The sequence below is a fragment of the Seriola aureovittata genome, chromosome 6, assembly GCF_021018895.1.
Source record: "Seriola aureovittata isolate HTS-2021-v1 ecotype China chromosome 6, ASM2101889v1, whole genome shotgun sequence".
Classification (NCBI taxonomy): Eukaryota; Metazoa; Chordata; class Actinopteri; order Carangiformes; family Carangidae; genus Seriola; species Seriola aureovittata.
In genome coordinates this window covers 2,302,979-2,327,305 of record NC_079369.1, presented here as the reverse complement: position 1 = coordinate 2,327,305, position 24,327 = coordinate 2,302,979, and the positions used below count along the sequence as shown (strand labels likewise).

Sequence of the window (24,327 nt, the reverse complement as noted above, 5' to 3'; positions counted from 1 at the left end):
CTATGGCTTTTTTTTTTTTTTTCCTCCTCAGATTTATTCATAAACCTTTTGTTGTTGTTGTTAGCGGTTGGTGGCGGAAGTTTTTGACATTTCCAGAATAGCTGCCGTGTCTTTCCAGTTTGCAGATCTGAAGCAAACACTAATGACAGTCCAGTCAGATCATGGAAACCTTCACGTTGACGTCCGAGTGAAAACGAGATGTGTCAGTCATCTGTTGTACAGCTCGACTGAAGAGACACAGATCTGTCCTGTGCACGTCACAAAGAGAAGACACAACTTTGCCCTGACATTAAAAAAACAAAGCTAAACTAAAGACAGTGTAATCTGTCTAAATCTAAAACTAATTATTTGTTTATTTGTTTTTGTTTGTTTTAATTTTTGTTTGTGTGAAGGAGGAAAAAAAAGAACAAATGCTGTCTCACTTCAATGCAATGAGTTGCTGACTGGTTGTTTTTACATTGTGTGTTTGTGTGCACACATGCATGTATGTGTGTGTGCGCGTGTGTGTGCTTGTGTGTTATTTGCAGCAACTTTTAATCTGTTAATAGGATGGGTGACTACGTTTAGTAAATCAGTGTCGGTTGTTGGTGCTGAGTTTAGAGTCGTGCTGGACCAGAAGAGAAGAGGGAAACAGACGGATTAGATCTGCAATGCAGTGTGTGTCTGTCTCTTCTCGTCGCTTCATCTTCAAGCTCTTGTGTTGGTTGTACGTCCGTCTTTCCTCACATGCGGTGCAGAGGAAAAACAAAGTCACATCTCTCCGAATCATCTGCAGTTCAGTCGATTCTTACCTGATGATCAATGATTCTTGGGTTGTAGCCATTTCACTGGCTGCTCTCTTATTTTGAAATGTGACATTACAGCTGTAGACAGTCTTCACTGACACTCTCATAACCATGTCAGGACAATCTCATTTAATAGCGACTGATCATTGAGAAGGAGGGAGAGGTGTTTGTTAATGAGGCAGCAAAAATAGTCTTTACAGAAATTACAAAACAAACAAATCACAATTTAAAGCCGTGTTTGTTCTGCGGCACTGTGTTGTTATGTTGCAGTCTCAAACAACATTAACCCCGTGTTATTCCCTGACACAGGCAGGTTGTAAAGTGGCGAGAAGGAGAGAAGAAAAGGAGAAAACTTGGCCTCAGATCAAGTTCATCTCCCTGACTTTTAGAAATAGCTGGATGCTTTTCAATGTGATACACAGCTCTGTTCCAAATACCCCTCACTGAACCAGCCCATCCTTTACTCATCTGAAGCCTTCTCCCTCTGGGGAGACTTTGACATTACCAGAGGTAGTTTTAGAGCAAGTCTTGTTTGTTTTTTTGTGGGGTTTGGGGCGGGGGGGCTTCAATCTGTTAAACTTGTTAATGTAATTTGAGTAAATGAATGAACAGTGGCCAAAATTGTCAAAACTCAAAGGACTTTGTTCGTCATTTAGGGGAAAAACCTCTTATCTTCCTCAGACTTAGATGAAAAAATGGATACCGATAACGAGAACGATCGATAACGAGATATAACGTGAATTAGTTCAGTCAGGAGAGACTAATCAGAGGAACAAAACCAGGATGAGAAATTTAAAGTAAAAGAGAATTTATTGTGAGCAGGAGGAAAAGACTTTGGCACATAGACCCAGGCAGGAAGTGGATCCCCAGGTTTACAGGCACTGGTGATGATGGTGATGATGGTGATGATGATGATGTGGTGATGATGGCGATGGTGATGGTGATGATGGTGATGATGGTGATGATGATGGTGATGATGATGATGGTGATGATGGTGATGATGGTGATGATGATGGTGATGATGATGATGATGGTGATGATGATGATGGTGATGATGATGATGGTGATGATGGTGGTGATGATGGTGATGATGGTGATGATGGTGATGGTGGTGATGGTGGTGATGATAGTGATGATGGTGATGATGGTGATGATGGTGATGATGGTGATGATGGTGATGATGGTGATGATGGTGTGGATGGTGATGATGGTGTGGATGGTGATGATGGTGATGGTGATGCTGATCTAAATCTCTGATATTGATATAAATTGGCTGATTATAATTTTTGAAAACATAAACTGCAATTTCTCGCCACTTTCTGGCCGATGTAAATATATCTGCAGTCAGCTGAAATCAGCTGATATATCTGCTTGGCCCATCCATCAGTCGAGCTCTAATGTTGATATGTGACGTTTACCTGAGTTGATTGGATTTGAGTGTGGCCCATAGAGTAGTGAATGTATTCCTGAAAAAGTGTTTATCAAAGAGAAAAAAGTTTTGTAAATTATATTATATTATATTATATTATATTATATATGTGAATGGAAGAGTTCAAACCTAATTACATGATTTTCAACAACCGTGACATACTGTGAGTAAATGTGTCCATCATTCATTTTAAATATCTATAATGTAAGTGATATATAAGCATTTCGAGTGCTAAATCAATGTAAAGGACTTGTGAGTGACAGCTCAGTCGAAGTCGTCGTACTGTACACACCCAGGAAGAACTTGTTCTCTCCCTCACAGACGTGGAGAGCGTAAAGGTGTTGGTGGCATCCTTTCAAAGAGCCAGAGTCACACAAGGTATTGGCCCATTATAGCCTGTGTGGGCGAGCTGCAGAGCTTGTTGTCTAGGAGATGAGATTATTAATATATTTCTGACTTTACTCGCTCCACTCCTTTATTTTTAGCTTGGATATTAAGACTGCTCTGTGTCTTTTTTTCATTCTGTTGTTATTTTTAATAATCCTTGTTAACCAGGCGTTCATGTTGCACGAGTTCACTCCGGGAAACAAAATGCAATATTTGTGTATTTATGAGGAATCACTCCGGGAGTCGTGACCCCTCAGAGTTTCTTTAGCTTTGCAGAGAAGCACCTGTCCAGGTGTATAAAGCACCTTAAGCTGTAAAGCAGATCCTCCCAGTGCTGTTGTTACACATTTATTCAGCAGCCATAGTATGAGTCAGCTGCAAGACAAATCCATCATGCGCTTTAAGACCCATCCATTTTGACACTTTAACATTATCCGCCTTCTGCCCGGAGGAAGGAACCCTTAAAAATCTCATACTACAGATGTTCTCCCAGATTTATATGGAAGCGCTTGGTTACTGTAATAAGTCAGCCACATAAAGAAAGCCTCAGGCCGCAGCTACTCTGAAGGTAAGGAGATCTCAGCGAGAAATACTGATGTCGTCCCATAAATACAGCATGCTGCGTTTCACACTGGGGCTGGAACAATGCTGCATTTACTGTTACACAATAGTGGTTATGCCGGTAGTGTGACCCTTCAGGAATATAAATCCTCTGTGCAGCAGAATCATTTTACCCGTCACTCTAACAGGATGCTTCAAATAAAACAGGAACTTAAAGGGTTTTCATTTGTCAGACCCACCTGATTCCAGGTGAGACTAATTGTGGCTGAGGTACTTTTGGTTTTTGCAGCTACATTTTACGCTGTGCGTTGAGAGGAAATGCTCCGAGTTTTATTTTTGTGCATTTTTAAATCATATAAGATGATGATTGACTGGATTTCAAACGATGACATTATGTGCTGTTTTCCCTGGAGGAATCAACTCTGAATATAGACGCACACGTTGTCCTTCAGCTCGTTCGCGGTCCGGCGTGATGCCTGTCAGATGTTGCTGTTGAGTTTTGTCACAGATGGCTGTGTAAAGAATAATTTCAGACTGAAAACTTCCCATAATGAAACAGAGAAAAAAAAAAAGTTTTCTCTTGATCTCTCTACTCCACAAAAATAGCTCACCTGCGACTCACTTGTAGCCTGCTTTTAAGACAGTGAACGGAATGAAATCACGTAATGAAAGGTTTGTTAAATGCTGTGTGGGAGGATGCAGAGACCGAAACCATTAAACGCATTGTTTGTAAAATACATATAGTACACTTTGTAATCCTACTGGGAACACTCAGCTGTCTTCTGGAGTGATGAAAAGCCCCCCCCCCCCCCCCCCCCCCCCCCGTATGGGGTAGGCATCTCTTAGTGCTATTCCTGTATTCCCAGCAGATATCTTGGTGTTAACTTGACGTAGACGATATTTGACTGGCACACAGTAACCATGTATGAGACTGTGAACTCTCCGAGCTGAAGATGACACGACAGTGTCATCCTCCCACTGGGCCTCATTTACTCACTGGTGCTCAGAACAAACCTCTTTCTGTCTCTAGTGGTTTAAATATCTGACAACAAACAGCAGCGCTCCTGAGTGTGCCTAAACACAAAGAACAGTCACATTTACAGGTACGAAGCCAACATGTAGGATGTGTGTGTGAAAGCGCTTGTTATCAGATAGAGCTATTGGTAATGTAATTGGCATATTATGGGATATTACACTCAGTCACTCTCGTTCACAACCTTTTCCAACTCATGGCCCACTTGAAAATCTGAAAATATGTTGGCGGCCCACATCCGACCTCGTAACACTGCAGAGGCCAATAATAGATTCTCAGAGCACTTTTTATTTGAATGATAATGATCGAACACTCAGGACTGAACTGAGAGCAGGAGAAGCTCCATCGTTTTGTTTGACAGGGGAAAGGTCACACAAAGAAAGGATTTTTTTTAAACATTTATAATGTTAAAAGAAGAATGTAATGTAAAAAAAATGTAAAAAGTATCATTTAATTTATTTAATTTACATTTTTTTTGTAATTACATTTTTTCACCAAAATTTGCAAATGATTTGTCAGCCTGCTTGCATTACCTTCGCGGGCCACTAGGGGGGAACCATTGCTCCAAACCAGATCTTGTTTTTTTGATACACACAGTGCCAGAAATTTACATTACATAACAAATAAGTGTAAAACACTTTACCTGAAAATATACAAAACACATTAAGACAAAATAATGTACAAGAATAAGTATATGTACTAGTAATAAAGCAAAGTATAAGAAAGTAAGTCTACAAGGTGAAATTATGACGGTGAAATAGAAGATTTTGGATTCAACAAAACATGGAGATTTAGCTTCTTTTTTTTCCATAAATGAATTAATCTCAGGCACTTGAGCCAGTTTCTGAGCAGCTAGTGCCTTTGAGGGAGTCTCCCTGTACACCGACACAGAGGCATCTGTAGGGAATAAGCTTAGGCCTGGCATCGAGCCCTGTGGGACCCCAGGGTCCTGGGAGCAGGAGGGCGTACTGTACAGTGTGTACAGTGTGTACAGATTGAGTGATCTAGTATAGCGTTGTTTATGAGATGCTAAAGCAATGTTTAAGGCAGTCAAGGACAACTGCTAAGGCGGGATCTGAGGATCTAAAACAGACTAAAATAGTTGCGGTCCAGACACTGAGTGAGAGGGTTGGCACTCTGGATGGGCTCCATCTCTGTAGTGTTAGAGATGTTGTGTAAAGCTGATTCACCCAGCCCACACCTCTGCTGCATGTGGGAGGGAGCGTAATGAGGGCATCTTCTGTTCACAGGGGGTGAAAGAGAACCGGGATGGGTGAAGGCATTTCTATAGAGACACAAAGAATAAAACAGCCAGGTCTCAAGACAGGGATTTTATATTACTTACTACACAAGCTTAACCTGCTCTGAAGAGTTGATCGTGTGTCTGTGACCTTTCTGTTTATATGCAGATTCAGGAATATTGTATTTTCATCGTTTCATTTTTTAAAACTGACTGAATAGTCTCTACAGCTCAGAGGTAACTTTTTGATACAGGGGAAGAGAACAAATACATATTCTGAGTCTACAAGCACACTGAATTATTCATAGGAGTCGATATTATTTTATATTATACTGTCATATCGATGTAATTCACTCCTAACACAAAACAAGCCCACAGTTTGTCAGCCATGCATGATGCAGCTGTCCCTTTGCAAACGTGTGTTGTGTACGGAGTAATGAGCGAATCAACAAAAGCGGAGCAATTCTTATTTTTTTTCTTCTTGTCAGAATCAGGTCAGTAGTTCCTGAGGTAAAGAACCACACAGACCAACCATTAGTTCATTAGTGAATCACTTCAGTGTTGAAAAGAGACATTTTATGACCAGAGAAAAAAAATCCAAGCATTTCTGAACACTTTATTATGAATATGCCATCGCACCGGAGGATTGAAATGTAGGCATTTTCATCACAGCCAAGTTTTTGTTTATTTCCTGAGACCTGCTTATTTATTTAAGAGAACATTAGTCAGCAGAACAAAGCCAAGTGAGCTAGTAAAGAGCTCCATTAAAGGCCGGGAAAAGCTTTTGTGTTTGATGGATCCACTTGTAAATAATTGAAATAGATTCATGTTATAGCATGTATGGCTGGTAATATGTCATGAAATTTATCTATCTATCTATCTATCTATCTATCTATCTATCTATCTATCTATCTATCTATCTATCTATCTATAAAAATGATAACCTTGTAAGAAAGGCTCTGACTTCAGTTTAGACAGTGTTGCCTTCACTGGCCTCAGGAAATTGCGAATGTCTAAAACAAAACTACATTATTCATACCTTTGCCCTTGCACTTCTCTGACCAATTTCTATTGTCAAGTACAGCGACATGACCGTTCTGTTGTACCTCCCACAGGACTACACGCTGACTATGTACTTCCAGCAGTATTGGAGAGATAAGAGGCTGGCCTACGCAGGGATCCCTCTCAACCTGACGCTGGACAACAGAGTAGCAGACCAGCTCTGGGTCCCTGACACCTACTTCCTCAATGACAAGAAGTCCTTTGTGCACGGTGTCACCGTGAAGAACCGTATGATCCGACTCCACCCGGACGGCACTGTTCTCTACGGCCTCAGGTGAGCACTGTTGTTGCCATGAGTTCTCGCGTGGTGGCCATTTTTTTTCAACAAGTCTTCCCGTTTCCCAGTTAATGAAAACTCTAAACTTCCTCCATGTTTACCTGTTGCCTTGTTGACGTCAGAATAATGTAAATTTTCCCAGACACCCTCCCCAAGAATTTAACATTAAAAGTCTTGCGTACTCCTTTCTCTTATAGGTAGGCTTTTAATGTGAAAAGTCATCAGGAAATGTTGAGTTTTGTTGACGGTAGCTTAACATCGATCATGACTAACCAGGTTTCCACCCAAATGTCGGGCAAATTATTGTGGAGGACCGTGGATGTCACAGGAAAAATAATAAAGCATTTCCTTAATTTCATATTTGACAAAAACAGTGTAAATCACTCATTGAATACAAAATTTATAAATTATTAATTCATGAATAAATGATAGAATTTGAAAAACAATTTGAAAAGGCAAACGGGAATACACACCTGGATTCCCTCTTCAATTTCCATTTCCTTTTTTCCGGCTGGTAAAACCAGGCTAATCAATCCCAGCTGGCCATGGGATGCAACAAGCTCTCTGATTGGTTGGAGAGATAACCAGTGGGTGTTACCAGCACTGAAGGCCCAGGGTGTCATGGAAAGGCTAAAAGCAGAAGCTAAATGAATTAACTAATTAACTAATAGGAGTTAGTTATTGATGGATTAATAATTCATTTATATATTCTTTTGCACAATTCCTGAAAGAAAATAAAGAAAGAAAGTATTAAAGAAATACTTTATCACTTTGACATCACTGGTCCAAATGATGAGAAAATCAGCAAAAGAGGTGTTTCCATCCGCTACCGTTACGTGAATACGAGGAGTTGGTTCGTCAAGATAAACAGCTGGATGCTGCTCATTTTCCAGTTTGCCGCCATTAAACCTCTGCAACAAAAAAGAGAGATGACATAATTAAAGAGCGTCAGTCGAACCTGAAACGGCAAAAATCTATGTAGAAAACATGATGCAAATATGACATTTCAATTTGTTTCATGTATTAATGTGAGCATCGTTACAGTCTTCTCTTCGCTCCACACAGATCTGATGTTTCTGTCTTTAAGACCTTTGTCTTCATGACGTCATCTTCATCACAGTAATTCCCACTTCAGTTAGTTCATTATGATAAGACAGATTATTTAAGCATTGATTATAGATAAAGGCTCATCTACACTCGCCATTCAAGTGTCTCATATCCTAATGAAATCCAGACGTGATAGACTTATATTAACAGATTCTATATATGCATCTCCATTAGCCAGATAGCAGTTTTAGCAGTCGGATAGAATTGGCAGCGTTAAAGATTACGTACAAGTATTTATACATTTTCAGCACTTCACACCACCTCCGAGATGGTTTCAGTGATTAGCTGGCAATCCATCTCTAATGCTTATTGGTTGCATTTACTCTTGGCTTGTATACTATCACATATCACATATCTGTCCAATCTGCACAAGACGCTTGAAGTGGATAAATGTTTTATTTGTTTTCTTGAAGCCTTTTAAACTGTTATTTTTACAACTTAATGGTAGCACAGCAGGTCTCATATCAACTCATATCTTGTCACTCTCCTCATGTTTATTTGAACTGCGACTCGAAAGCCTGATAGAGCCATTAGCAGCAACCGGCAGCGAATTTTACTCTCAAACAAATAATAATGAAAATCATTGCAATAACAGGATGTTTGTGTCTCACTCATTATTTGTTCAGTTTGAAAATAGTTTTATCTTGTTTCTACACGAGACGGAAAGCAAACGCTTCTCCGTGCATTTGCAATCGCATCTTCTTCTGTTGTGTTTCGATAATGTGTCTTCATAAACGAACCACACCATTAAAAGCAAGGCCATCTAAGTGATGTGTATTTCTCTTTTGTTTTGGTTTGAACTCAGAATCACGACGACGGCGGCCTGCATGATGGATCTGAGGAGATACCCGCTGGACGAGCAGAACTGCACTCTGGAAATTGAGAGTTGTAAGTTTAAGCCCCACGTCTTGTGCTTAGTAAAGAAATACAGCGGACAGCTTCAGTTTCTCATCACTTAAAAATATGAACAGCACTCTGATTCTCATAAAAAAAATAAAAAAAGGTTCTCACACTCCTCACCTCATGAAGACAGAAACTGCACCCACTGCTGAATTTGCTCTGGATTTATGAAGCTGTCGTATCTCAGTGAGATTGCTCGCTTCGCCCTCTCCTGTATACAGAAAGGTTTTAACCAGACGGTGATTTCCACGGTAGAGCATGGTCATAATTAGTTCAACGTCATACATCTTGATGATATATTTGGCTATTTCTGCTGCCATAAACTACCGACAGTCACGGAGCCCACGCATGTGGTATAAGTCTGTCTGCCTGCAGTGACACACGTCCTCATAAAGATTTACATCTCATGCAATCAGCACCTGCAGCCAGACGAGTATATGTGATCTATAGGATTTATTGTAAATCACCTGCAGCTATTAGACACCCAGATTTCACTTAAACAAAAAAAAAAAAAAAAATGTTGTTGGTTCCTGCAACAAAATGACTCGACCGCGCCTTCAGTGCTGTTCCACTCGTGAGACTCACACCTGAGCTTGTTTTTCTACGTCTCTTTTTGCAGATGGTTACACAACAGATGATATAGAGTTCTACTGGAAAGGAGGAGACACTGCAGTGACCGGGGTGACGCGCATCGAGCTCCCTCAGTTCTCCATAGTCGACTACAAACTGGTCTCCAGGAATGTGGTCTTTTCCACAGGTGAATATGTAATTCTTTCTATCTATTATTGGATTTAGAAATAGCTTCCTATAGAGTGATTTTCTCACTTTTGCTAAATGTCGTAGCATTTTTTTCTAACTAAAATCCAACTGCACCAGTGTTCGTGTTCAATTTAGTTCCCTTAAAGCAGCGGAAAACTTAAAATCTCTTAAGTATTCCTTTATAACATGTAATATTCATGCCTAAATAAGCAACATCAAACATAAAATATTTGGTCTCAAATCAGCTAATCTGCTTCATAAGGAGCGTGTGGATGAGGTTTGATCAAATTTGATTGATTGGTGCACAGAACTCTCCTTTGTTCCAACTAGTCACAGTGACCTTTTGACCTTTTGACCTTTTACTTCCGAAATCTAATCAGTTCATCTTTGAGTCCCAGTGGACATAAATGTGAAGAGATTCCCTCAAGGTGTTACATAGATATTGCGCTCACAAGGCCAAATCCTTGTGTTTTGTGAGGTCACTGTGACCTTGACCTTTGACCTTTGACCGCCAAAATTGAATCAGTTAATCCTTGAGTCCAAATGAATGTTTGTGTCAAATCTGAAGAGGTTCCCTCTAGGCGTTACAGAAATAGCGCGTTCACAAGAATAGTACGTACACGCACATGGATGTTTTCTCGTAGCGCTCCCATCACTCATATTAAAAAGCTGATTGAAAAAAATCATTTTTTAGGGCCTTTAAAGTTTCACATGAGGCTCTTAATTACAATAACCATGACCTCGCTCACCAGAACACCAGAACTGGGAATAATAATAGAGAGGCAATTATCCTTTTGTTTCTTGAAGCTCTTGATAAAAGCACGGTGCCTGTGCTTACAGCAGTGTAATGTATTCATCAGGCAGAGCGCCGACAGCATGAATTATTCTCTTTTGATACAAAACCTCAGAGGCACCAAAACAGTGATTATTCCCACTGCTGAATTAGTGTCAAGTAGGATGGATACTGTCCGAACATCTCTGAGGGACGATGCTTTGAGCGGTTTTACAGCTCATTACAATCAGGTTCAAGTCTTAACACAAGTAAAGCTCTCAGGACAATCTGCAGATGCTGTTTACATCTCACATAATGTCTGGCACACACTGGGTGCACAGGTTCAGTCACTCAGTCAGCTTGCAGAATTAACCATTATAGGGCAACAAGGTCAAATATTGTTTGCATAGACTTTAATGTCACCAGAGAGTCTCAAGTACAATCTTCTCAGCAGTATTGTCCCTATTCAGGTGTAAATGAGCAAGAAAATAAGATATTATCAGTTTAGCAGGGCGGCTAACAATTAACATTGATAACAGATATGTTGGTTTGTCAGCGTTTCACATCCAGGACACAAATTAGACCACAGAGTACAGCTTACAGGATTTTTACTTTGTATATTTTTGATGGGATAAGTAAGTATTTTTGTATTCTGCATTGTTGTTTATTTAGTAAATGATATGAAAATGTTTTAGTCAAATTAAAGAAATACTTTGAATAGTTTTAGAGACACACTTATTCACTTTCATGCCCGAGAGATGCCACTCGTATCTGTAAATATGAAGCTACAGCTAGCAGTCTGTTAGCTTAAGTTTAGCTTAGATATTAGCTTTGCATAAAGACTTGACACGGGGGTAAACAGCTAGCCTAGCTCTGTCCGCCTATTAGCACCTGTAAAGCTCTCGAACACTTAACATTTCATTTGTTTAAATCGTACAAAAACCAGGCTAGCTGTTTCCCCTTGTTTTTCAGTGCTAGCTAAACTAAGTGATAGCTAGCTGTAGCTTCATATGTATCATGCAGACATTAGCATGGTATCAATCTTCTCATCTGACTCTTAGTTAGAGAGAAAATAATTTCACAAAATATCAAACTGTCTGTCTTTTTATTGTGTGTGTGTGTGTGTGTGTGTGTAAGTAAACATTTTATAATGTTTTATATTCGCTCTGCTTCGTGGTGCTTGCTCACAGATAATCTCAAGGCTAAATTTTATCAGATGATTTGCAATTTAAACCACACTTGCTTGTTTCCATGGTGACGAAACCAGTTCATGAGACCATTGCCATAGGAACCAAAACAAAATGCAAGACATCCCAGTGTTCCTCTTGAATTAAAGAGGACTATTTCCCCTTCACCTTCCCTTTCTCTTTGTGCTGCAGGTGCCTATCCTCGACTGTCTCTGAGCTTCAAGCTGAAGCGAAACATTGGATACTTCATCCTGCAGACGTACATGCCCTCCATCCTCATCACCATCCTATCTTGGGTGTCATTCTGGATAAATTATGATGCCTCGGCTGCCAGAGTTGCATTAGGTATGATGTGTCCCGTGCAATAGATTGACCTCAGGTCTGTAGTTTCACCTTCAGACAGATGTCTTTTGTGTTTTATGGTTTTGGACCTACAGGCTCGTGAACAGTGACAACCTCTGTCCCAACGCCACAAACCCGACAGACGACAGGAACCAGGATATCACCCCGACACAAAATGAGTTTCTTGAAACAAATTATTCCATTCAACATTAGTCAAAAAGACATTATAAGATGACATCTTACTGGTATCCATGACATCGATCGAACTGCACTGATATCGACAAATGCATGTAAACAGTGTACATGTGTGACGTGTGCATGTGTAGGTATCCTGCGACTGCACGCGTATCAGTTAAAGTTGATCTAAATCTAAAATTATTATCTGTTTCCTTCATTTATGTAGCTTTATTTCAATTTTTATTTGCATACGTTATTATAATATCGATTTAGTAAAACCGTCTTTATGATTATTATATGAAAACTATGTTTTTGCAAACTAAATACTTACTGCAAAGGTACTGCAAAAAAACGGATTAATACTTAAAATATAAATAATTTACTATAATTAAACACTCAAAAACCAGTTCATTAAATCCCTGCAGCATCTGAACTGGTGATGCTGCGGGTCGGGTGATCTTATACTAGAAAAGATGACGGGTCAAAAAGTGATACAGCAGTCTTAGTTGTAATCTAAGGAAACTTTGCATGCTATAGGCTACACTGTGATTACTGGGTCACCTTCTCATACTCTATGTCTCTCTCTCTCTCTCTCTCTCTCTCACACACACACACACACACACACACACACACACACACACACACACACACACTGGAGGATGCAGGTCCTCTTATAATAATCTGCATTACTAAACTTTAGTGTATCATACTGTGACATGCAGCGTCTCATTTTCTGTCCTTGAAACACATCGCAGTGCAAACGCTGCTTGTGTGACATTGATTATTAAACTGTGCGGCCGAGTACGAGGTGAGATACATCATCACTTACGCCGTCGCTCACGTCACGCCAACATTCACTTTGTCTGTAACAACCGCAAATGTTTCAGCTAATGCCTTCCTCAGTGGTCGCTGCAGATGGGCAGGATCAGCTGAGAAACAAAACAAATCATAGAAATAAGACACATAGAGCAAGGGAAAAGATGATGCAGTGCACTTACTGACTATTACAGCAAATATAGACCACACAGTGAAAGATTACTTGGATATAAACATTGACAACAACACGTTATAACTTCTACATTCAAGGTGTTGAAAAATCACTCTTAAACAGCTTTTTCTTCCCAGAGGAGCCTCATTTTCACTCCAGCTCCACATTTCTCTTCAGAATGTGATTTGCAAATCTCTTCTTTCACTTTCCTCTCGGTCAATTGCAAAGCAGCAATTTGACGGTGCTTTGCTGCAGTTGTACGCCGTCGCACTCGCACAGGTAGTGTAACAAACAGGAGATAGGAAGAAAAACAAATAGGTGGCATTCAAGTGGGAGGTAATGAGGATGTTCTGAATTGATGGCTACACGGTAGAAGATGTGAAGCGTGTTGTTACATGGGATATGTTTATGATTGATGCCTTCTCTTCCCCCTCAGAGGCGTTACGCAGTAGAAAGAGCGTTTGCTGTGAGATTATGTCGAGCTCATGAAGTTTGCCACGCTGTGACCTGAGAAGATGATGATGATGATGATGATGTTGGGTGTTGTTGGTCAGCACAGGACATTAACAGGGCTTAAACAGGGGATGTGTTGTTTTTGGTTGTTTAAACAGTTTGGAAGTAGGAGTTAAAACTGCACCAACAAATATTTTATAACAACAATGGATCACAGGATTATGTGTAATGTGAAAGGGGAAGCTGGTTATGCAGCTAGCAGTCTGCAGCCTCCTGTGTGGTGGTTTTTAGCCTTTTTTAGCTCTTTGTTTTGGTTTCACAGTGATCAGCTTTCCTGTTTTGGTTCATTCTTACAGCTTCAAAAGTTTGGCTTATTTTGTTGAATGGGTTTGTAGAAAATGACGGATATAACTCAAAGTATGGTATTGGGGCTAAAATTGAGGTGACGTTCGCATGCTAAGGGTAGTGGATAGTGGGTTTGTGGGATTTGATAGCAGCTGTAAGCAGAAAAAGATTGTGATTCCTTCCTACATTTCAGTCATGTGTGAATAGAAAAATATAATACTCAAAATAAAAGCATTATCACATCTGTGTGTTCCTTTAAGTCGGTTTGAGGCGGCTGCTCTGTGGTGTAACAGGAGACTGAATTAGATCTAGGACTCACACTTTTCCACTGGCCTCTGGGGCTGAAACAAATACGAGATTCAGTTCATCACTTGGAAAACACCCTACCTCCTCTAATTGCATTGATCTCTGCTAGAAATATTTGCCTTAATGGAAATCCTCATTCAGCATCAATGCACTCAACATCAGTGGTGAACAGACTGTGATGAATTAGATGTGGTACATTTGAGGGGGAACCTGGTGATCAGCTGGATGTGGAAGCACTTCCTCAGGGGTCAGACCTGTTCAGGGAACACAATCCTCTGGTTCATCTGCTGTAATGCCGCATCATTCGGAGGACGTGGCGGCCTGAGACACTATAAGATCGATGCAATTTAGAAAAACCATTTACACCTACTGTAGTATCCAAATGCAAATTCAGTTATGTGAAGATTCACTCCAGGTTTTTTCCATCCTGTCTGCCATTATGGTGGCGGGAATATCCTGAGCAAAACTAAATTTGCAGGGATATCTGTCAGCCTTCATATATAAGCAGTGGAAAATGACGTTTGAAGTGGGACGTTAAGAGATCATACTGTGTGTTTACTTACTGGTAGCTCACCAGGTTAAGTGCTTACCATATCTGGCCCTTTGCTGCATGTCATTCTCTCTCTCTCTCTCTCTCTCTCTCTCTCTCGAAAATAAATCTTTAAAAATAAGAAATCTCACTAGAGCTCCATGGTTTATAGATTTATACCATTTGCTAAACATTTTTGCCCAAACTGTTGCTGGCGGATTTGTTGCAGCTAGCTAATTAAGCTAACATCAGCAAGAGGAGTTTGTTAAAAAACACTGTCTTTAAGAGGCATTTTATAATGTTTCAACTTCATTTGTTTTAAAATAAAAACCCTGTAAAAGGGTTAAATACGCTTAAATATGCACACGATATTGTGATTAAAGTGATAAAAGATTGTGGCTAAAGCTGCATTTTCCAGGCTGGAAGTTAGCATCCTAATGAGCTAATGATCTATGGTGAAGACATGGGAATAAAGAGAGAATTGTTCTCGACTAATTAGTCCGAGTGTTATAGGGAAAACAGTGAGACCAGATGTTTTAGTTGTTCTAACCTAGCCCGTTATGGCTAAGTTAGTTTAGCTTACATTCTTGTTTAATTAATGAATTTGCTATTGACGTACGGCCTCGCGACTACTGTTGGTTGTAAGCTAGTTAGACTGCATGCTAATAATTGCTACTTAAATTACAGCATAAACATTCCTTACTCTTTAGCTTTTGTGTTTTTGAACTGGAATGCTAACAACACTCCTGCTATAGCCTCACACGCAGCACTTTAACATACAGTTGATAAACTGCAATAAGACAATCGTAGTCATCTGTGATCATCACTTGTTTAATCCGTCCGTGTGCTTTTTTACTGATGTAATATCAGAGACAACTGTAAAGTCCACAGTACTGCAGTGAAAACATTTTGTGGTTTGTTGAGTAACCCTCTCTTCTGGGCTCTGAGAGAGTTTAGATTCTTGTTCTTCCCTTTGTTATGTAGAAATCAATGCCATGTTCCCACAGCGCTCTTGACACCCTCACACTTACTGTACAGTGCAACATTTTTGCTTTAATTATGTAAGCCTGAATCGACAGAAATAGAAACACTGTCCAGGTTGGTGAGCCGGGCCGGGAGACTCAAAAACAACAGAGACGCATTGTTGATGCTGCACGTTGTCAGGAGAATTACAGCCGCTGTTTATTTAATCGCTGCATTTGTTCACTCTACACGAGCTGTAAAACATATAGTGGAGCAGCTTGTGAGTATCTAAGTAAATTGAAACTTTGCAAGAAGAGGCATCCAGGAAATTTCATCTTAACAAATTTGAAGGTTTTACTTTCTTTCTTTTTTTCAACTGTTATAATCGGGTTTGGGGAAAATGCGTCTGCGGCAGAAGAAGATGACTCATGTTTAGACCTTGACAGACACAGCGTTCTCTCTTCATGAGTTAAACGCATTCTTATTAAGCATACCTTCATTTTAGAGATCGGGTCGTGACGAACTATTCCACCCCTGTAATTTAACTTGCAATGCAAATGAATTTTAATGAAAGTTGTAATTACAGAAACCTCTGTGTTAGCCTAGCAACCTGAACTCCTCACGTAGAGGTCTATCAGCACGATGACCTTTTAATTCACCCACATCCACTCACTCCAGTGGTATGACTGACTGGTTAGTTAATAATCTGAATTCACACCATCCACTTCGCTCTGACTGACACATTACTGATATCAACAGACGGGAACGGACTCAGAATGGATCGTCCAACTGGAATAAAATCTACTTTATTGATGCTGTTATGTGTCGGTTTTTCACACTGGTGCCAGTATTAAAGGGGCACACTGCCAATTTCCCTACATGGAGATCAGTCGTATAAAACCTCGTCTGTGGTCCTTTAAATGCATCCGCCCCCGTGAGTGATCGGGTTTGTGCAAAAAAGGTGAAACTACAAGTGAAAGAAACAGACTTTAACCACCTTTTTTTTGTGACATTTACATGAATTCACCCACAGAGGATTACATCAGTATCAAGGCGAAGCACTAACTTCTTTGTGCGTGTAAAGAAAAAGGTCAGTGGACTGATAAAGCACAGGTTCCTCCACTGAGACTTCCAGCAAAACTACAGATTACAAAAGAATGTCAACCAGAAATATCGAAAATGCTGTTTCATCCGTTTGTGATTTTTGCCTAAAATCTAAGGTTTAACAGGTGTAAGGAGGTTGTCTCCGGAAGACGTCATCTGTGTCGTTTCTCTCTCTCTACTCTTCTCTCAGGGATCACCACTGTCCTGACCATGACAACCATTAACACCCATTTGAGAGAGACTCTGCCCAAGATCCCTTACGTCAAAGCTATCGACATGTACCTGATGGGCTGCTTCGTGTTCGTCTTCCTGGCTCTGCTGGAATACGCCTTCGTCAACTACATCTTCTTCGGAAGAGGTCCTCAGATGCAGAAGAAGCTGGCGGAGAAGGCACAGAAGGCGAATAATGAGCGGAATAAATTTGACAGGCCAAGGTGAGAATTACCGCCGTGCACCAGGGAATCCAGTTACACTTATCAATTCACATAGATTAGCGCCGAGGTTCAGAACAACAGGCCCCGGTCTTGTAAGGTCCACGAGCGACGTCAAGTAAATGTAATGAAGCCAGGATTTATTCGAGGGCTGGATGTTATGGCTTAGATTCATAAAATGAAGATTATGTTGTTAACAGCAACATTAGCGAAAGAGATTAACTGACAACTCGACAGTTTAGTGAGGATTACCCCTTTTATACTGTAACACAGCCACTTTATATTTTGCCTCAATACGTTATTTAATTTGAAATGTTGTGTTGACACTTTCTTCATTAACTCTGTTAAATACTGATTGATTGGAACTTTTATAAACAGTCCACAGCTGCAAATATGAATCAAACTGATATTTATCATTTGTGTGAACATGATGTAAGACAAAGTCAGAATTCAATAATCAAATTTTAATTTACATTTTCATGTTTGAAAATGCATCATCGCCATGAAACTAGTGATTTGCAATGTACTCAGTAGTAAAACCGCCTGACTGTGGTATGTTGTGGTTTTAGTATATCATGATTTTAGTGCAAAACAATAACATTGCAATAACAAATTGCGTTCTCATTTAAACAAAGCAGAGATTTAGCGTGAGCACGGTTTGTGACGTGTGTCAGTGTTCTGGCTCACTTTAAATCACAGTCAACACTCGACAATCGAGCAGCACGGCCACCTGGGAGATTTACGTTTCAGAAGTCCGTTTCTCACACGGTTTCAGTTTGAAGATGGCAGGATTGTACTTCAGAATATATTGCAAACTATACTGCATGCCACTACTTAACGTTTTAATCATGACGTCAACAGTCATGATTCATTGTCAAACATGGAAATAAAAATGAAATTTGTGTTGGAGACACCTAGGAGGAAATGAAATGTAAATTTGATGAAATGATTTCGAAGTAATTGTCACACCGGGACATTTCTGAGTCGCTGTTTCTCCTGAACGTCTCTAACACCTGAAGCTCAGACAAAGGGGTTTGTGTTTGTGTCTCTCCTGGCTAGTCCTTTCTGGAAGGAGGCAATTGCAAGTCTTCGTCCGTTAAACAGTCCAATCAGGTACAAGAGCGTCGTCACTCACGACGGGTGAGTGTCTGTCACTGCCTGTTGTGTCACGTCTGTGAAACCTCTGAAACTGAAACTTTGCAGCTGCGGGGCAAAGTTTGACCTCCTCATCTCACAGAGGAACATGCTTCATCACAGCATCTCTAGCATTTCTGTCATCATCACCATCACATGCACTACCAGCCTCTTCCTCTACCAGCCTCTTCCTCTACCAGCCTCTTCCTCCACCAGCCTCTTCCTCAACCAGCCTCTTCCTCTACCAGCCTCTTCCTCTACCAGCCTCTTCCTCTACCAGCCTCTTCCTCTACCAGCCTCTTCCTCTACCAGCCTCTTCCTCTATCAGCCTCTTCCTCAACCAGCCTCTTCCTCTACCAGCCTCTTCCTCCACCAGCCTCTTCCTCCACCAGCCTCTTCCTCTACCAGCCTCTTCCTCTACCAGCCTCTTCCTCTACCAGCCTCTTCCTCTACCAGCCTCTTCCTCCACCAGCCTCTTCCTCCACCAGCCTCTTCCTCCACCAGCCTCTTCCTCAACCAGCCTCTTCCTCTATCAGCCTCTTCCTCAACCAGCCTCTTCCTCTACCAGCCTCTTCCTCTACCAGCCTCTTCCTCTACCAGCCTCTTCCTCTACCAGCCTCTTCCTCCACCAGCCTCTTCCTCCACCAGCCTCTTCCTCTACCAGCCTCTTCCTCTACCAGCCTCTTCCTCTACCAGCCTCTTCCTCAACCAGCCTCTTCCTCTACCAGCCTCTTCCTCTACCAGCCTCTTCCTCCACCAGCCTCTTCCTCCATCAGCCTCTTCCTCAACCAGCCTCTTCCTCTACCAGCCTCTTCCTCTACCAGCCTCTTCCTCTACCAGCCTCTTCCTCTACCAGCCTCTTCCTCCACCAGCCTCTTCCTCTGTGGTGTTTTGCTGTTTATTGTGTGTATGTGTTTGTGGCTTGTGCATCACGCTGTAGGAGTCCTGAACCAATTCTAAAAATCATCATCACAGTATTAACTTAGAAGGTTATTTTATATCTAATGTATCATGTACAGTAATTGAAAAACTATAAATGAAGAATTTTCATTTTTTTATGTTTCTCGTTATGTAGCTCATTAGTGAATTTACATCAACTCTGAACTCAAACAAAAGCCCAGAGAACAGATACGAACACAGACACGTTTATAAAAAGGTTTATATCAACATTAAAATAAAATTAATACATTTTTTAATTAAATTAAATAAAAATTTCTAAATCATTAAATTAAAAACATTTCTCAAAATCGAACAAATGCCAACTTTTGTTTTCTTTGATATTAAAATAATTCTTGTCAAGCATGAAATATTTCCACCGCTGTGACATGCTCCATTCATATAGATTTACTACCGTCTTCTCCATTAGTATCTGATAAACCAAGTTCAGGATTTAGACACATCCATGATGCAGATTTCCAAAACAGGATTTGTCACAGGACAGGAAACAACAAACTACCTCACGGCTTCTTACAGCACCAACATGAAAATCACATTTCAACATTTATATTACACATCTCGTCTGGAGCCCGTCACAGATAAAACTGTAACTTCAGTCGTAAATTACAGGAACAGAAATGAATCTGGAGTCAGAAACGTGTCCAGTAGTGATTCGTTTTAGATTTGAGAATTATTCCTGGAAGAAGATTTGAAAATATTTAAATAAGTGAGAAGAAGGAAGGTCAGTTGTCTAGATGATAAAAAGGTCACATCTTTAAATAAATGAGAGCGTATGGCAAAATGCTCCAAAGTTGACAGAGCAGGAAAATAAATATTCACCTTGTCAGTTCGTCTCGTGGCTCGTGACCACGTCGTTATATTGCTGTGTACATCTTGTGCCTCTGTTTTCGCCACACGGGTCTGAGTGATTTATTTGTTTTTGTGTGGGAAGATACAGCTGTCATGACATTAGTATTAGAGCCACCCAGTTCAACCTTGAGCTGATTTGTGAGAAGTGATTTAACTTTGGGACAGGAAACCTGCTTTTGAAGGCCGCTCTCCGTTTCCCGGGCTGTAATCCGTCAGTCCGCGAGGCGCTGTCGGGCCCCGGGGCCTGACGCGTGCCGCACGTGTGTCATCAGTCACCCGAGCCTCGGCCCACGGCCCATTTGTAACGCCGCTCCTGTCTGTTGTACCTAGGTCGACTCCCAGGGGAACATTTTGCTGACAACCTTGGAGATCCACAACGAGGTGGGAGGGAACGAGATCACAACCACCGTGAGCGAGACTCCCAACTCTTCCTCCATGGTGTTCGACAACTCGGGGGTCCAGTACAGGAAGCCGAGCGCGCCGCGGGAGCCGGGTCGCCTCAGCCTGGACAGGAACGCACATCTAAAGAAGACCCGCCTGAGGAGACGGTCCTCGCAGCTCAAAATCAAAATCCCAGACCTCACCGATGTGAACGCCATCGACAGATGGTCACGGATAATATTCCCCTCCGCCTTCTCCCTCTTCAACTTAATCTACTGGCTTTATTATATCAACTAATGCACTGGTGTTTGTTTAAACCCGTCTCTGTCTCATTCTTGTTTCTGAATGAGAGAAGACGAGACGGAACAACCATAATGAACCATTTTTTTATGGTAGCGAGTGATGAGAGAACTGTCAGTCACACAGCGTGCATCTGTACATGCACCGAGATTCACCTGCAGAACACGTGTTTTACACAGACTCTGAAGACATTGTACAGAAGCTCCTGTGTCAGAGCGCGGACGAAACCATTATTTACACTGCTTCAGGGCCGTCATTACAACTGTACCTATAATTTCAGTATAAAATGTGGTGTTGCTAACGGCAACACAACTGACAAATGTTCCTAGTATTATTATGTTCCATTTCCCCCTGAGGACAAATGTGACTCACACGTCGACACAAAGGCCAAACTCACTTTAAGATCTGGAAACGATTTGCACTGAAACCACGATCGGAGGAATAGTTCAAAAGTTCGGGAAAACACGCTTTTTTTGCCCAGAGCGAGACGAGACGATAATGTTTAATGTTTGTACAACAGATATGAATATATACCCAGCAGGCAGTTAGCCTAGCTTAGCATAGAGGCAGGAAGCAGGTGGAAACAACAGAGAAGCGTTTTTCCAAAAAAAAAAAAAAAAAAAATGCCCGAACTATTCCTTTAATTTGCCTTGGAGCTGATGCCACCAACTGCTCACTTACTGCTGTGACCTTGCTCCTGTGACGAACAGCGGCTGAAACTCTCAGGACGTCAGACGTGACTGATTTCAAACCCAGTTTTGATGAACAAGAGAGGCTGATGGAATCCATACCAGCATTTTGTAAAATCATCGCTCTGTCCTTCACTGCCGCTATTTAAAGGAATCATTTTGACATTTTGGGAAATATGCTAATTCACTGCATTGAAAATTGACACCACTCTCAGCCAGGTGTGTGTGTGTGTGTGTGTGTGTGTGTGTGTGTGTGTGTGTGTGTTTTTTAATTAGTGAGCTTTAGGGGATCTGGTCGCTGGATTTTGTTACTTTTGTACCGGCTAGCTGTTTCCCCCTGTTTTCAGTCTTTATGCTAAGCTAGGCTAACTGGCCACTGGCTATAACTTCATATTTAATGAACAGGCATGATGTATGGTGTCAATCTTCTCATCTAACTCTCAGTGAATGAGTGTATTTCCCAACATATCAAATCATTTCTTCCACATTTACAATTATCCGGTTGCTATTGCTTTTCAGTATTCAATAAGAAATGTCATTTACTGAGAAACAACCGGACGACTCACTGTACGTGTCACATGACAGAGAAACAGGATCCCAGGCTTTTGTAGTAAACATGTACAATATCGGATCAGTTTACACTATTCATTTTATTTATTTATTTATTTATTTTGGTCATTGTGTTTTCAGGACTGCTGTCACGATATATTATTATATATATTGATTTATTCAATACAAAATAATTCACATGGCGACTTCCTTCCTCCGTTCAGACACACTGATGCACATCTCACGTCAGACGTTCTTGATCCTCCCTGAAATTTGATGTACATACTGTAACTGCACTTTTTCTTTCAGCTCACGTTAATTACATGGCTGTGTTGTCAACAATGTTTTTGCTCAGTGATTTCCGGCCTTGCTGTTTTGTTTTGTTAAGTCTTTACACAACATTATAATTTCCTATTTGTGTTGTAAATATAAAACACAGTATCACAGCTTGTGATCATTTCCATTCTTTCCTAAAGGAGAAAGTAGAGTAAGTGAAGACGGATATATACACACAGTACTATCTCCAAAACGACGGCTGTTGGCGTACAGAGCTCGCACCGCACCATCTGCACCGCTTGGTTGAGCGACTTGCGGCGCGTAGGAGTGACATCACCTGCCAGGGGTCGGCCGCCTGACAGAGGCCCAACATCCCGTAGCAAAGCAAGAACGCATCACTAATGTACCAGCGCTCAGCAACACTTTCCTAACGAGCGTGCAGGCCTGAAATATTAACTACACTTGAATTTACATCATGTTCCTTTTTAAAATTTGTTGGTCGGTTTGTTGCCAAGAACACGAGCACTTCAACTGTCTTTATCTGGCTTTACTGCACCGACTCAACAATTCTAACTTCTCCTATGAAGTAACTGTAACTGGCTCATAACACGGTAGCAGAGTTGTAATAAGGCAATGTTTACATATGTACACATACTGTGTGTTCTTACTTCATATCTACATATATTTCATCTATGGAAATTGACTATATGTACATATTTCACATTTGCATATGGGATAAAGTTTTACTGGTTTAGGGTGAAATAAAATGCACAGAACCAAAACAGTCTCATAATAATGAATAATGCTGAATAAGGTATTAACCTGCTCAGTGACCAGAAGGAATGAACGACCTCAGCTGATTCTCGCAGGTCTGCTCAGAAAACCTCTGATGAAAACGACTAAGGGTCCCTGTTTGAGGGTTTGACATTAGGTACAGCTGAGGCTGATGGGAATGGCGCCACTAAAGTCATTAAGTTTCATCATCTGGGCACCGTGAATGTCTGATGTTTGACTGTTTGACTTAAAATTACAAATCGAAACCAAACAGTGTCTCCAGAGGAAAAGTCGGTAGGTTTTATCCACTTGGGACCATGAATGTTTGTATAAAACTTAACGGTAACATATCAAATACAGTTCGTTCACGTATCGTGTATTTACAGAGGAGGTCTGTGTTTTTTTGCAGATTGAAACGACGGTAACTATAATAAAGACATGATGCCTGTTTTATTGGGTGTGTGTGTGTATCAACACCACTGAGGTCATGGCGCAGCGGCTCTCAAACAATAACGAATGATGATTTTCATAACCTGCAAAACAATTGTAACCCTGGCGTTAATCATTCATTAGTCGACTACATTCTTCATTTATCCTCCCCGTCCGTTCTCTGCTGTTTTACATTTCCATTCTAATTTCATTTCTGTCACTGCGCCTGTTTGTTCCTCGTTCCCCGGCTCGTGTTAACGTTGTGGTTGGTGTAGTGTGGGATGAATGGATTGGAGAATTTCGGCCGCGTGATACGCCGGAGCCGCAATAATTCAATCCGCAAATTACAGTTGATTTATAGAGCTGCACTTCAGATAAATGAAGAGCAGGTGTGTAGTTCGCCGTGCACCACGATGTGACACACGAGCGCCAGATTTTAAGACGCCTCTCTTTCTCTAACGTTACTGTGAAATCTGAATTCTCCAGCTTCAGTTCTCTGGACTCTTGATTAAATGTCTTTGTTCTGGTGACAGATGAGATTAATCAAACCCCTGTAACTCTGGTTGGATGTAATGACTATGATTGAATGAAACAGGGATATTGTGCATGTTGTAGCCCCCCTGTTCTTTTTGTAATATGCGATCATATTTTAACGAGTGTGCTTCTGACTTTGTATCAGTAGTTTTTTCCTGTTTCGACATAATGTGCAGAGTCAGGTCCAGATTATATTCAGTCTTACGATTCGGAAGTTTTCTGATTTGCTTTTACAGCGTCGTCGCCCAACATCAACGAGCAACCTCTCTGATTCTGCTGTGGCTGAATGGAGGCAAATCCCTGCAGCCAGGTTCCCGC

At 41.0% G+C, this 24,327-nt stretch overlaps 1 protein-coding gene across 1 annotated transcript in view; it reads left to right on the top strand.

Moving 5' to 3' along the window:
• Positions 1-23,499, top strand: part of gabrb3 (gamma-aminobutyric acid type A receptor subunit beta3) — a 28,433-nt gene extending 4,934 nt beyond the window's left edge. The window contains exons 4-10 of the mRNA XM_056378736.1: positions 6,551-6,771; positions 8,687-8,769; positions 9,401-9,538; positions 11,692-11,844; positions 16,897-17,139; positions 18,195-18,277; positions 20,408-23,499. Of these exons, the coding sequence (XP_056234711.1) occupies positions 6,551-6,771; positions 8,687-8,769; positions 9,401-9,538; positions 11,692-11,844; positions 16,897-17,139; positions 18,195-18,277; positions 20,408-20,755 (1,269 nt within the window). The 3' untranslated portion in view covers positions 20,756-23,499. The remainder of the gene's footprint in view (positions 1-6,550; positions 6,772-8,686; positions 8,770-9,400; positions 9,539-11,691; positions 11,845-16,896; positions 17,140-18,194; positions 18,278-20,407) is intronic.
• Positions 23,500-24,327: the final 828 nt, after the last annotated feature.